General features: G+C 39.1%; 1 protein-coding gene across 4 annotated transcripts in view; it reads right to left on the reverse strand.

Moving 5' to 3' along the window:
* Positions 1-15,864, reverse strand: part of LOC135173636 (guanine nucleotide-binding protein G(q) subunit alpha) — a 126,744-nt gene that overhangs the window by 26,888 nt on the left and 83,992 nt on the right. For all 4 annotated transcript variants that reach the window (XM_064140682.1, XM_064140684.1, XM_064140683.1 and 1 more), the window contains 2 exons: positions 2,912-3,040; positions 1,836-1,965 (listed from right to left, as the gene is read on the reverse strand). In XM_064140682.1, coding sequence (XP_063996752.1) covers positions 1,836-1,965; positions 2,912-3,040 — 259 coding nt within the window. The remainder of the gene's footprint in view (positions 1-1,835; positions 1,966-2,911; positions 3,041-15,864) is intronic.

The raw sequence follows: 15,864 nt of genomic DNA on the forward strand, positions 1-15,864 counted from the left end.
AATCAAAACCTGGTCTGAGTTAAACTTAGGAACATATTTTTAACTGCAAGACAAGAAGGTTCAGATGTGTACCAGAGACATGGAAGAACCATGTGCAAGACAATGAGATTTACAGCTTTTGTCTCAAGAAGTGTTCCAAAAGGAGAAAGCTGAAAAATCAGAACAGCTTCATGAGTAAAAGTCATCTTTTTCATAGTAGCTGAAAAGTTATAGTAGTTTTAGAAGAAGTATCACATTGGAGAGCCCAAAACCTAAAAGAGATCTTCACTCAGGTGTTCTATTTACTTCACAATACATGAACCCTTTCAGTTTGTGAGAACATGGAGCAAGGCTGCATAATCCAAATTCTTCAGTCTAGGAAGATACTGCTCCATCTTCTACAGCAGGGATAACTTAAGTTATCTGGCAAACCAGAAGAAAGGTCTGCACAGGCCACCTAACTAGAACAGGATTCACTTAACAGGTAACTAGAGTCTGGTAAACTTCTCCCTGGTGAGACAGCTCCTACAAGAACTTCTCCTTGTGAAAAAGACAGTATGAAAATACAGTGGTATATACTTTGGAAGTTTATTTAGTATTGTTGAAATGGCATTTTAAACTTACTCTAGCCAGTTTTCTGTTATGTGCGTGCTGGTTTGAGGCTAATTGGAATATTTTAATGAGATAAATTAGATTATTGGCTGTGAAAATAGCAGTGATGTCTGTATTACCCATTGGATTGCTGAGAGATATATAAAGCCAAATCAATAACAAAGTATCTCATTCTGTGGCCTGCTGCTCACTGGTTAACTGTCTCTGCCTGAACCCATGTAATCAACTGTCAGCTTTGGCATCTCATTGCTTTATCAACAAAGGTTGACCACATAAGCTTTCTGAGATAAGGGAGGGGTGAGGAGGAGTTAGCTGGGAGCCCTCCTGGGCGATCTTGCTGACCGTGAGGGGTTTCAGATTTCTGGTTTCCTTCTCACCGAACCACCACAATATGATTTCCAACACAACTTATGACTTGTATAATTAAAGTGCTTAATACTTAAGCGTTGACTTTGTGGCTACAGAAGAGTTAACACATACAGACAAAAGATACCATCAGGTATTTCTGGCTTGGCTCCAAACAAGCCCAGTCTGAGCTCTCTTTTTATCTAGACATTTCCAGCTTTCAAAGCTACAAGAGCACATGTAGTTGGTGAGATTATATCATCACCTTTCTAAGTTCAGTTTTGAATGACATAGTTGGTTATGTAACTAATGCAAGAATATTTGTTTTATAAATGTAGAAGCTGACAGAGCACCCAGACTGCATTAAAAAAATCTGAGGAAATTTCATCAATGTCCAGAGATGTGTTTTAACTTTGCTATGCCAGGCTTTCTCTAGAACAGTTGAGTCAACATGGGTGCAGCCATGAGGAACTTTCAAATGTTTTCTTTTTTTCAACTAACTTTTCCACTAAGGACGTGCTAAAAGACTTGTAAACTGCAGTGTCAGTGGGTAATTCTCTAGTCCCAGCAGTAACTAGTGGGTAAGCCTGTTCTAGCAAAGAATCTATAAATTTTGTCTTCATTTCCATTGCCTGTATTAACGGCTCTGGTATCTAACACTAGATGCTCAAATAACTACATGGAGAACATTTCTCTGCATACATCTGTATTCCTCTTCAACATGAAAAAGATGTTTTTCTGAAACACAGCAGCTTTGCCATATTTGAATACAGATCCCTTCCTCCTCTCTTAATCCCTGTAATGCTTCTCATTCCATTGGGTGCAGCTCTGGATGACGACTGGTAGATGATTCTGGAAGACCTAGTGTGGACAGGCGCTGTTTGTTAATGGTTGCTTACCTCATTATCTGATTCCACAAGCACTTGATCATATTCACTAAGTGCTACTAGGAACATGATAGATGTGACGTTCTCAAAGCAATGTATCCATTTTCTTCTCTCCGATCGTTGGCCTCCTACATCCACCATTCTGCAAAATTAACATCCACATCACCTCCATGAATGCCTTAACAGACAAGCATACACACAATGACAAAATTAAATTATTTATCTGAAAGAGTTTGTTTTTTTCGTGCTTCTTTCTTTTCCACTGAGATTTAATGGAAACTGTTCTGAGTACGCAGCTAACAATGTCTGCTCTCAAGTCTGATTTGTTTTCCGTATTTAAATCATCGTGGGTCTCAAAAGCTCCAGATTTCTGAGATACAAAGGTTTGATGATCCATGAGTTAGCAATGCATGCCCTGTGTATTCAGGAGAAACGGATGTGACTATAATGGACTTGATGGTCTGCCTTTTCCTTCAAATTACTGGGGTTAGTAAAGCCTGCTTATTTTAACAGGACAAATAGAACACAATATGTACGCACTAAAAAAATTTAGTAGCCAGGATTAAAACTTAAATTTGCTTGCAGTATTCCCACATCATTCTGCATCTCTGTGTAACTAACTTGCAACTGAAATTGTACAGTTATTTATTAAACAACTGTACTTGCACATCTGTAGGTGATTTCTCTCTAGAGTATTTCTCTCTAAAAATCAATCACAAAGTATTAGCTTTGTATTCCATAATTTACATGAAATACAAGAACACCTGGTTTTATTTTCAGATTATTATTCATAGTGAAACTTTGATACATATCACTGAAAAGATTAATTGCAGGGTATGCATCAGTAGTAATTAATTAAAAAAAAACACAATCAAAATCTTAATTTGTATTTAATCCCTTTGACATTGTTAACATCAGCTTAACACACATGGATAATTGCATGAAAGTACAATAATCCAGCTCAAGTTTTAAAAATGGAGAATGATTGCTTTTCATGCACTTTTAGCCAATATCCTATACATGGTATTATTAGTATAACAGGAAACAAAAGAAACCAAGCAAATGAGTGTTTTTTTTTTCACTTCTACCTGAAAATGACGCTCTGTAAGTCAAATGGATATTCGATGATCCCTGTTGTTGGGACTCGAACTCTGAGAACATCCTGCTGAGTTGGCAGATAGGTGGAATCTGCTATGCGGTCCAAGTCATTAAGATAGCTACAGACAGGGAGAAACAACAGGAATGCAAGATATTGATACCATCATCCCATTGAGGAAGACAAAGAAAGGTTTGAGAATGAAAATGGGCTACAGGGTAGGAAGAAGTACAACAGACATTATCAGCAACATGCATTATTGGCAGAGTAGAGTGGACAGGTATAAAACACACTGCATCCTCCCTTCCTGTGTGCTTCCATAGCTTCAAGTAAATTCTTGAAGAAGGGTAGTACAATTATTCTGTTGTTGTTTGTTTTTGGTTTTGGTTTTTTTTTTTAATCCAAGTTTGCTTGTTTTCTTCACCAGAGATCCTAAGCTATCAGTTACGTAATTCCAGGTAATTTGGAAACAAATAACATTGTGAGAACTGTGGGAAATAAATGTCACAGTTTTATCTGATTATTTAACATATGAACATTCCAAGGAACTTCTATAGAATAGGTCATTACCCAAAAATAAACACCAAATGTGACAAAGTTATACGATCAGAAAGGCATGCTGAACCATCTCTGGTAATTCCACTCTGAAACACTGTTTAGTTTCTTTCAGTAAGAAAAAAAAGACATTAACATCTGATTACTTAATCTGCTCTCAGGTGTTTCACACACAACGCAGAATGGACGTGCACATGGCCAGTTTGTTCGTGGGGGAAAAAAAAGAGTAAGTGAACGAAATACATAACCATCATAATAAGAAACAGAGGGAGATACTGAACTCACTTCAAAAAACATCTCACCCCCTAAAAATGGTTTGACTTTGTTTTGTGACTGCATTTTGGAAGGGTATAAAGAATTATTGTTCGTTATTATATGCTACAGTGGTATTGACAAAAGCAGAAGAATTTAAATGAATAAATTGGTATCTGGCCTAATTGTACTGGGATACTCCTTTAGCATGCTTCAGCTGTAGTCTCCAGCATAAGTCCTGTTACTGCACCTCTGTACCTTCACCACAGTGGACATGTTACTATGACACAGTCATGTCCATTGGGCTGATTTCAGAAAGGCGGTAAGGCACATTCATGCTACTAAATAGTTCAATTTCATCTCTGTTACTGGAAATCATTAAATGGACAGATGATTTTTTTTCTCACCCTCACACACATCACTGATGTCATTAGGTTCCAGATGCATTAATTTATCTTTAAGAAATAGTCACCTTTTTCCTACTTCTCATGCAGTTCTGCTGATTCAAATATTATACAGCAACTTTCTCACTCTTTTCACCCCAAACACCTTAGAGAGCCCTACACAGTCCATGGAAAAGTCTTTCTGCATCATCAAGTTCTATTTCTTTACCAAAATTTCTTCATTTGACAGTTAAAAGTGCTGGGGTCTCTAAGCATCTAAAATCATACACCCAAACCCAGACTCAAGGAAGCCATATCAAACCCAGTATGAGTATCTCACAGAAAAAAGTAAAATCACATAGGAGTCACAAAATCCTTTAGAAAGTAGTTACTTGTGATATACAGACAATCATAATTAGATTCTACAGTTCAGCAAAGGCAATTTAAAATGCATACTGCATTTTTTGGTTTTGGATAATGATATTTAGCCCCTACCATGTTCTCTTCTAACATAAAACTTAATAAATGTATAACTGTATGCATTTAAGTAAAAACACCTTGGCTCTCCACTGCACAACTTCAATTTAAGATCTTCCACTATTACTATTTTCATGCTGTGAGCACACAGCAAATAGTCAATGAAATAATTTTAAGAAGAAAAAAAATACTTTGTTGGGGTTTTTTTTTGGTTGGTTTTTTTTTTTTTTTTTTTTTTTTTTTAACTAATAGAGACATTTCTGCTTAAGAATCACTGGGGCTGGAATTCAGCTCTTACTGAATCCTGAGTACTGTTGCTCTGAAGCACAGGAGTAGATTATATTCTGGAGATGAGTCTCTAGAGAAGACTCCACAACCTTTCTGGGCAGCCTGTTCCAGTGTTCTATCACCCTCACTGTAAAGAAGTGTTGAGATGGTGCCCCAGAAGGCCAGCCAGATCCTGGCCTGCACCAAAAGAAGCGTGGCAAGCGGATCAAGAGAGATGATGGTCTGCTCTGGTGAGACCTCACCTGAAAAACTATGTCTAGCTCTGGGGCCCTCAACACATGAACAAACATGGACCTGACAGGGAAGGTCCAGATGAGCACCACAAGAATTACTGGAGGGACAGTGCACCTCTCCTACAAGAAGAGGATGAAAGAGTTGAAGTTGTTCACCTGGAGAAAACAAGGTTTCAGGGAAACCTTATAAGGTCCTTCCAGTAGCTGAAGGGAGACTATGAGAAAGCTGTGGAAGGACTGTTTACAAAGGCAGGTAGCAATAGGGTAAGGGGCAATGCTTTTAAACTGGAGAAGGAAGGGCACGTTTAGATTGGGCATTACAAAGAAGATCTTTACTATGAGGGTGGTAGATCACTGGAAGGGGTTGCCTAGGGTGATGGTGTCCTCAAATCTGGAGACATTCAAAGTCAGGCCTGATGGGGCTTCGAGCAACTTGATCTAGTTGGGGATGTCCCTGTTTACTGCAGGGCAGTTGGACTAGATAATCTCCAGAGACGCCTTTCAATCCAGTACACTCTACAATTCTACAATTCTTTAACATCCACTGCCTTTCCTTCACCCATTAAGTGGGTCACCGTGTAGGAGGACATCAGGCTAGCCTGGCAGAACTTGCCTTTCATAAGCCCATGCTGACTGGACCTGATCACCTGGTGGTCCTGTAAGTGCCATATGATGGCACTCAGGGTGATCTGCTTCATAACCTACCCCAGCACCAAAGCCAGATTGACAGGCCTGTAGTTCCCTGGATCCTCCTTGCAGCCCTTCTTGTAGATGGGTGTCACATTTGCTAACATCCGCAGTTAGCCATGACTGGTGGCAAACGATGTGAAGTGGCTTGGAACATTACACATGAGGATATGTAACCTCGTGTCAGTGTCAAGGGAACTAAGTTTCTGAAAATCAGACCGAAAGCTTTCCTTGCAGCAACAACAAAAGCTTCCGTCAAGACACTTCAAAATCATTTAGAAGTCCATTATATGCACTGCTTTTTATCGCAAATGAAGACTTTTGACAGATTGTGGAACTGAACCTTCTCTCTTCAGTCAGGTGCAATGTTCCTACACCACCAGTGAGAGCAAATCAACACACACTCAATTCACTATCATGGCTTTTGTATTTAGCAGCCTAACACTGTGCTTCTATGCCCACAGTAATACAAAGACAAAATTCAAAACATTTTTTCACTGCATTAGGAGGGGCAGGGTGACAACTTCATTTTTCTGAGTAACTGATTTTCTGGGTTGATTAATTATTTTAAAATTCTGAGACAGAACATGTGAATTGTATAGGGTTAACACTCCTGGGGGAGTGACCCTGAACCTGACCCTAGGGGTCTTGGCCCCTCCTCAGGGGTGGGCCACACTCCAGGTGATGGTTAGCCCACTCCCCCCCCACTTCCTGTGGTATAAAAGAGACAGGAGTTTCCTGTCTCTTCCCTTTTTCTCCTTTACCTGCGTTCACTCATGACCACACAGTGATACTGCATACCAGCACAACACGTGGCAGCCATGAGGCAGAGACACCATCACACTACTCGGGTTGTATCCATCCCTGTTTGTATTTTGCTGTGTTTTCCCTTCCTTATCCTTTGTAAACTCCCCTACCTCCAATCCCTTTTTCTAAGTTATTGTTAAACTTTTCCTTTTTAACTTCCAAATCGAGTGAGATTGATTTATTTGGGTGTCCCTACCTTTATCTCTCTCCCTGTCTTTTGGGGAAAAGGAGGGGGAAGAGGGGAGGGCACTCTATAAATTCTATAAATTGTCATTGGGTCTACTAAATTTATAAGAATCTCTGGGAACTTGCATTGGAACCCAAGACATGAATGAATACAGATAACTACTTACACAAAAAGACATCTGGAATATCATTAATATTAAAAGACATGCTACCAGCACGTGCTATTTTTAGTTATTATTATTATAGCCATTCCTGCAACATGGAAAATTTCACATTTCACTTATCACAGTTTAATACACTGGCCCAATAAAGATTTATATTCTCAAATTATACCAAAAGGACTTGAAATTCTATTTCCCCCCCACATGAAAGCTGGGGTTTAAAGAAGTTCTCTAATCAGCAGGAGAATGCAGCACTGCTTGCAGAGTCTTTAAGCACCCTAGAGCTTATTACACTAACAATTTATTTATTTTAAATTGATTTATCAAGTGACAACCATAAAAATAAGAGCATCAAAACATGCTAGCTAAAGACAGTTAACTGAGCTGGCTCAAGCACCAGTTTAGCTGCACCTCTGCCCATCTTCAGCTGACAGGTCTTTCACTCGTGTAATGGCTTGATAATAAATTTCTGTCCACGTAACAGTGAACAAACAGTATTGAAATTGTTCAAATTAAGAGAAGAAAATTAAGATCTGGATTCACTTTTTTTGTGTTATCTCCTGCTTATTCAAAAAACAGTTCAGCATGAGTTTAAATCACTCACCAAATGCAACCCTGAGCAAAGTACTGAGAAATATATTGCTGATTTGGGCAAACCAATCCTGTGCACACTCTGAAGACTGAAGCAGGTAAAAGATATGCAGGTAAAGGTTTTGTAGGATTAACCTGAAATGAACACACAAGTACTGCAACCAGCCTCTGGAATGCAGCTAACTCTTCAGCATGGACCAGAAACGGCTACACGTGGATGGCTGCAAACAACCCACAAGACCTGTCATTAACATGAACTTCTACTAAAAGTGCTGTCAACAATTGTCTAAACCAGATGTTTCCTCAGTTTATTAATGTCAAAATTAAAAATCATTCTAACAATATGGACAGTGGAAATACCCTGGCAGCTGTCCTGAAGGCTAGTCCAAAAGTGGGCAACCGCAGGCAATTGAGTTGTACTGGAACAAGCAACTGTAGAAGTTATTTAAGTCTCAACTGTTTGGCACTCTTGAGTTTACTTTACCACCTGTTAAGAAGTACCTTACTTTAACAAGACACACCACAGCTATATGGCCTCTCACCCAAACCCCAAACAGTGCAGGCATTACACAAAGAGAAAAAAAAAAAAAAAAAAAGAAAAAAAAAGAAAATGCCATAAAATTATTTTAGGAAAAAAATACCAGAAAGAAAGAAGAAGAAAAAAAAATCTGAACTACATCAGTCTGAGTAACTGTATAGTACAGACCAAGTGTATAAAGTTAATTATATCTGTAATTGGTTTAGTAAAAATGAATTTTAGTGGCTGCTGAGGTAATTTTCCAGGGGGTTGCTGCAGTGACAGGCAGCAGGTACATTGCTGAGGCAACATGCAGTGGCTCTTCCTTGACGTCAGCAGAAGCTGCCACCGTCTCGCAGCATGCTTGCCTTCTGCATGCTGACCAGGAGCAGCGGAAGCCTTTTGTTTCCCAGACAGTGCTGAGAGCGAAGCACTTTTTTTAAATGCATTTCGCATCACTCAAGGCAAAGTCCAAGCCTGCAGCCATGCTCATGGAAGCTGCCAGGCCATGGAAATGCTAATGATGGCCATGAAAAACAGCACATTTAGAAGGTACTGTTTGCCCACATTTCAAAACAAACTGCAGGAGTGGGATCATGGGAACAGACTGACTGGCTCTGTACTTTCCTACATCCATTTCCCATGCAGAAATCAGGCAAAGAACTGAGACTTGTAACTGTAAGAAAGTGACCAGAGTTGGTTTAACCAACAACCTTCAACAAGTTAAATATAACCCCCATGACCATGAATACGTAGCTCAACATTCAGCCTTAACTAATTTATCAGAGCAAGATCAGCCAACGAAGATAGACTATCAAAACTTATTTGAATTTACTTTCAGCAAATGAGGTCTTGAAGTACTTCCAACATGAAGAAATGTGGACTGGGCACTTCAAACACCCTTCTCCAGCATCTCTGTTAGCAGAATTTTATTGTATGTAATCAGATAAAGCCACATTTTCTCAGGAATAATTCCATAAGATGAGTTTCTGTAACTTAGTTTACAGTCTAATTAATCAAGAGAAGGCATTAAAACATAGGCAAAGGCAGAGAGGATATAACATTCATTTATCTGTAATGCTCATTGCACTGATGGAAAGGACAGACAGTCTAAAAGCAGTACTGATTACCTGTTACCAGCCAGCCAGCAAACAATGCAGCTGTTAGTGTGTATGAGGATAATGAGTGCAGGGAAAGAGGGAAAGGACAATCTTCAAGAAAGTCCACAAAGTTTCTTAATTTGTTACTGTAACCACAGCTCAAACCATAGAGCATTACCCTCTGGATGCGACCATCCAGCCAATTCCTTACCCACTGAACAGTCCACTCATCAAATCCATATCTCCCCAACTTGGCAAGTAAGATGTTGTGGAAGACTGTGTCAAAAGCCTTGTAGAAGTCTAGACAGATCACATCTGTAGGTCATCCCTTATCTACTGACATAGTCACTTTAGCATGAAAAGCCACTAGGTCGGTCAGGCAGGATTTCTAAAGCTATGCTGGCTGTCTTGAAGCACCTCCCTGTCCTCCACGTGCCTTAGCATGGCCTCTAGGAGGATCTGTTTCATGTTTCCAGGCATGAGGATGAGGCTGACAGGTTGGTAGTTCCCAGAGTCCTCCTTTCTACCTTCTTCCAGTCCCCAGGGCTTTCACCTGCCAGGAATTGTCAAATATCAGGGAGTGTGGACTGGCAACTACATTCCCTCAGGACTCGGGGATGCATTTTGTTAGGTCCCATGGACTTGTCTACCTGCAGGTTCCTGAGATGATCAGGGCTGCCTTTTTCCAATTACACTAATAACCACAAACATTTAAATTTTTTAACCCTAAACCTCTCAAGTTTAACTCAGAAGAAGTAATTTCCTCCTTGTTAGGGCAGTTCATAGATACATCTTTCTACAAAATACTGCATCTCATACACATATAATGGGGGTGCAAGTGAAAATAAACCCCTAAACAAAGGCTATGGCTAAGGATAATTAGGCAAACTATTCAATAAGACTTAATACAAAAGCCACAAAAACTATCAAAGGCGTGAACATCTCTCCTCTGGGAGCTAAGAAGGTCCAAATGTTCAGCCTGGACAAGGAGTGTAAAAAAGACAGGGATTATCTTTTCAGCAGAGTCTGTAGTGATAGGACAAGGAGTAATGGTTTCAAATTAAAAGAGAGGAAGTTTGTATTAGCTGAAAGGAAGAAATATTTTATAATTACAGTGATGAAACACTGCAACAGGTCATCCAGCGAGGTGGTAGATGCTCCACCCCTGGAAAATTAAAGGCTAGACTGAACAGGGCTCTGAGCAACCTGATCTAGTTACAGACATTCTGCAGGCAAGTTAGACTAGGTGGCCTTTAAAAGTCCCTTCACGTCAAAACATTCTATGATATATCTCTGTCCTTCAAGACCCTGGCTATTCGGATACTGGATGGTGCTACTCTCCACACAGTTGTCAGGGCTTGGTGTGGTTTTGGGAGAGTGGAGTTTTTTCATTGTGCTAGTTTGAACCTAGCTAGAATGTTTTGGTGAGAAGAACAAGATTAAAGGGTGAGAAAGGGAAACAATGGTGACGTCTACTTCATTCATAGGTTTGCTGAGAGGTATAAGAACAAGAACATAAATATAGATAACAGATTCGCTGTCTCTTTGGGGCTAAATTTCTCTCTCTAACCTAACTTGCTGTCTGTGCAACTAATCTATCTGCTTCCTAACTCCCCTGGCTGACCCACCAATCTTCCTTGGGTGTAAGGCAACATCTTCGGTAAGGCTGAGGGCTGGGAGGAAGGTGGAAGGGTAGTTGAGAGCCCCTCCTGGGGACTCAGGTTTCTGGGAGGGGAGTTATGTTTCTGTATTACCTTTTACCTTGTATATTTCTGTCTATAACTGTATATACTGTAAATATCTGCTTGTATATTGTGCTAGCTGTAAATATAAGCTTCATTCAATTTCCAGAGCCCACTGAGTCGAGTCTGGGTGATTTCCAAAGTTGGGGGCGGGCAGGTAACACCCAAACCATCACATTCATTTGTTTCTCTCACATAACTCTGAACTGGTTGATAAGACAACCTCAAATTACCACTAATTTTCACCAGGTGCCAGAAGATAAACTTTGAAAGAGAAAAGCCTTTCCCTGCATTTCTGAAAATGCATCCAACTTGCTTGTCTTTCAGCTCCACGTATGCAAAACATTGAAGTTGTTGCAGCAAGATTTTACCCACCTCACAGACCAGCCAGAATATGGCACAAATGTCCTCTTTGCTGATTCAGTTCACTATATAGCTGCATGTCAATTTTCAGTGCACAAATAGAAGCCATGAAAAAAAGTGAAGCGTAAACAAGTATTGGCCGTGTTTTCAGAATTTCACTATAGGTTTGGATTTCTGAGCCTCTACAATACTGATGAAAAGCTGAGGCAAATTTACCAGTTTCCAGAACTATATAAACTTAAGATCTTCGTAGTGAGGTAGAAACAAGTTTACACTGTGTTCTTTTTAACCTTATCTCACCCAGATCCTACCTAGCTGTCTCCCTCAATTTCCTACATGGCTAAAAGTCAATCTTAGCAAAGGCTGACAAAAAGCAAGTAATCAACTACAAAAAGCCTTGTGCATAGTTTTCTTAATAGGAAATGCCATTTAAAAACATATACAGGTATTAAAATCATGTTCAGCACTGCATGAAAAAAGGATCCATAGATCCTTAAACAAATACTCTACACTGTTTCATAGACTCCCACCTCCCTTTCTGAATTTCTGTAGTTCTGTTGATATTTTTTGTTTTTTCTATAGGATGTATAGTATGTATCAGATTGGTATGAAGCAGATACCATGTCCCATCCTCATCAGACTTTCCTTTTATGTATCTAAGGTGTAAGTTAGGGTTAGCATGGTTCTGCTGCCAGTACTGGGGTCTCAATCTTCAGACTTATATTTTAATTGCTGGCTTTATCATACTACAAACTTACACATGTAAAGCTGTGTAACCCAAACACATGAATCTAGAATCTATCGTTCTGCAAGATAAATTGCCTCAAACTATAACCTTACAACCTTCAAGTATATTTTTACAAATGAAGTGAAGAAATATGCACTAAACATTATTAAAATACTTATTTCATTAAATAACAATATGCTTATGTATCTTATAAATTATGAGCACATGATTTTCTCACCCCCAGCAAATGACTGTTATATAGATATCACACAGATAGATGTTCTTAATTTGTTGCACCAGTGTCAGCCACACAGCACATGTCATTTTCAGACATTAGTCCATCTGAAAGGCTCACACAGAGCCATGATGCCCCAAAAATTCCCCACAGTTTTAGGAAATGGTTTGATTGCTAGAGGAGTGAAAATGGAGCAGAGTCAAAACTCCTGTATTCATACACTGACCCATCCTGCTGTGTGCCTCTAGGCATATCCTACTTAGAACACAGTAATTCCATTGAAATATACCTGTTTTAGAAGTGGAACATGGAAGAAAAACTGGTATTTTTAACAGACAGATACGAAAGAGAGAATTAAGAGTTTACCTTAAATTACAAAAAAACACTGGCAGTCAGTGTATCCTGAACATGTCCTTTGAGTCACATCCTGGAGCTCATTTTACATGGCAAAATATCAGAATCGGCATTTCTGCATTAACAGTCCTGCTAACTAACCTCACATGACCACAGCTATATGCATGGTTGTCCAGCTGTAGGAACCAAGTTGTTAAAAATGTCAGCATATGAAGAAATAAAAGCTTGAAGGACTCTCACATATGTATGAAAATGCCATGGCATGTGTAACTAATAAAGTACTGCATTAAATAACAGCCACTGGCTCAGCCAACATAGAGGAGTAGGAATTCAGGGGAAATTATGTTTAATTACCTAAGTGTCAGGGAAAAAAAAAACAACAGTCATACAGAAGAAACCAAAGAAAAATCCTCGGTGCTTGCATAGCAACTAAAAAGTCATTGGTTGGAGGTAAAAAATGATATAGTATTTTCATTTCATGAGGCCAGAGAAAGGTGAAGCTCTCCAGAAGGTTCTAGGACACTTTCAAATTCTAAAATACTTCCTACTTTCCTCTCCAGTAAGGGAAACCCCTTAGCATCTTATTAGGGAAAAATCAGCAATGAAACTCCAATGAAATTCTAATTGCAACCCAAATTCAGCAAGTTGTCACAAAGTGTGAAATGTAACTGCTGACAGCTGTCTCTCTTACTGTAACATTGTTTCTCCTGTCTACAGGATGTGATATAACCAGATGGTTGACTGGTAACCTGTTTGCCTTTGGGTTAAGGTTTGTTATCCTGTACAGACATACTAAATTATCACAGCTCACATAGTTATTACTTAAGGCAATTCACAGCGTATGGTTAGTTTACAACTGTCTCACAGTGGGAACAGTATCTTACAAGGAAGTGGTTTAGTGGTAGTGGTGAAGTTACCCTGTAATGTACATGGGAAGGGAATAATTTCTGTTTATCTCATACATTCTTGAAACACAGAGAAGTCTAGAAATTGCTTTCAAAAAGAACACTAACACCTAACCTTTGGAGCATCCAATAGCAAGGACAAAAGAATTGAATGTATTTGCCAAGTCTCTACAGAAGTTCAAATCAACTCCTACAATGCTGGAAATATTAAATTTTAGACAGTAGTCTTTCTTCTTCTGGTAAACAAACTTCTGATGTAGTCTATCAAGGAATTATCTATGGGTATGAAACCACCAAAAGTCTAGCTAACACTGGCAAAAGCAGCTCTAAAGATGAAAGCAGAAGTACAGAAGCATACAGGATATATTACAAACAAGAAACAAAAAGTAAAAACAGGAAAAGAAACAGAAAATTCAGAAGACATTTAGGAAGACAACCTGCAGTAACACTGATGAATGAAATAAAAGAAAATACAGGGAACAGAATGAAAATACTACTACTGCCACAAAAATGCAGGGGAAAGCTAGTGAGAAGATCAGAGGCTCATGTAAAGGATGAATGAAGAACACATGTGACATGCACAATCACATACAGAAGGTTGGGGCTGGAAAGGACCTCAAAAAATTATCTAGTCCAATCCCCCCTGCTACAGCAGGATCACCTATACCGATCAATATCTCCAAAGAGTGAGAATCCATAACCTCCCTGGACAACCTGTTCCAGTACTCCATCACCCTCACACTGAAAAAAATTTCCTCGTGTTTCTACGGAACTTCCTATGCCTCATCTTCCATGCATTGTCCTTTGTCCTGTCATTGGGCATCACAAGAAGAGCCTGGCTCCATCCTCTTGGCACTCACCCTTTACACATTTATAAACACTGAAGAAGAGGAGACTGCAGGATGATCTCCTTAAACTAGAGACCCAGCTCCCTCAGTATTTCCTTGTAAGGAGATACTGACACATAAGGACATACATGTAAGGAGATATTGATACACATACTTGCAAAATATTGACACATATGCTTAAAGGAGACCTGGTGGACAACAAAGCATTTTGGTTCATACCTCCTCTCAAAAGAAATTACTAAGACTCTCCAAGCCAATGGGCACTAGGTACTAACATCAGTTAGTATACGCACTTTTTGAAGGCAATGTACTCACAATTTACTTCTATTGCTACTTAATGAATTATTCCCTACTATTTTTAACACCACTCCAAAGATCCACTATGATCATAATTGCATTAGAACGAGGCCAAAACTACAGCGTTCCAGACAATCTCATCAGAAGTAGTGTCAGAAGATTATTTCTTACTTTGTAGAGTAATTATAGATTTATCCTGCAAGGCAAACATACAAAATGTATTTATTTCAACTTCAAAAACAGTAGCACATCTATTGTGGAAACAAAGTTATGATCTACAAATATAAGAAATTCAAAGTATAAAACAAGCTCTTCTTCACCTTTGGTTCACTAAAACCAAAGCACAGTATGCTATCTTTGGTGACAATACAAGAGAGATGCCACTGTCCTTTGCAGCAGTCTGCACCAACATATGCATGCACAAACGATAAAAGCCTTAAGCTGTGAAGGTGATCGGCTCCACAGGACAGCAAACTGCATAAAGCAATGCAAACTGTATGCACAGGGCAAATAAAGCAGTAGAAAGTGGTATGGTGAGATCATTAAAGCAAATCTGAGGAGACCTACCTCCTGTGTCTGTAACTCTTCAGCTGCCTAAATTGCATAAGCAAGATACTAATAAGCTTGTCTTGACTAAGTAACATATGAAGTGTGCTAGGTAAGAATCCTCAGACTATCGTCTGTCTGTCATCCCAGACATCTACAGCCCTGTTCCAGTAAGTTTCCTTCCATTCATGTAGACCTGACAAATGGGGACTGAACTGATGCTATCAGAAAAATTTTCATAAATACTACAAACATTCTGTGAAGATCATGGAGGGGTTTGCCACAGCTTTAATAATTAACTCTACTTAATTTTTAAATGCAGTTTCGGTCAATGTCCCTTACCACAATGTTTCTTCAACACCAGATTGAGAACTTTCATCAGAACTACATACTGCATTTACTCATTAGTAATTAAACTGTATGGAGCAGATCCTCATGTAGTTCCAATGTTAAATTTCACAGTGCTAGTTTATAACATTTCTGCCCCAAGAAACGTAAGGCATAAAACTAAAGTTTAGTAACACATAATTTTTTATTATTGTTGAGTGCAACAAATGTAGTTTAACTTAAACTGCTTTTCCTGTTGTCTTCCTGGCAGCCAAGTTCTTTAAAACTTAGACTTTGTTTCCTTAAAAGGAAGCCAGTTCAACAAAACACAAGAACTCTTGTTTAGTCTTATTCACCTCACTAC

The sequence above is a fragment of the Pogoniulus pusillus genome, chromosome Z (assembly GCF_015220805.1).
Source record: "Pogoniulus pusillus isolate bPogPus1 chromosome Z, bPogPus1.pri, whole genome shotgun sequence".
NCBI classification, from domain to species: domain Eukaryota; kingdom Metazoa; phylum Chordata; class Aves; order Piciformes; family Lybiidae; genus Pogoniulus; species Pogoniulus pusillus.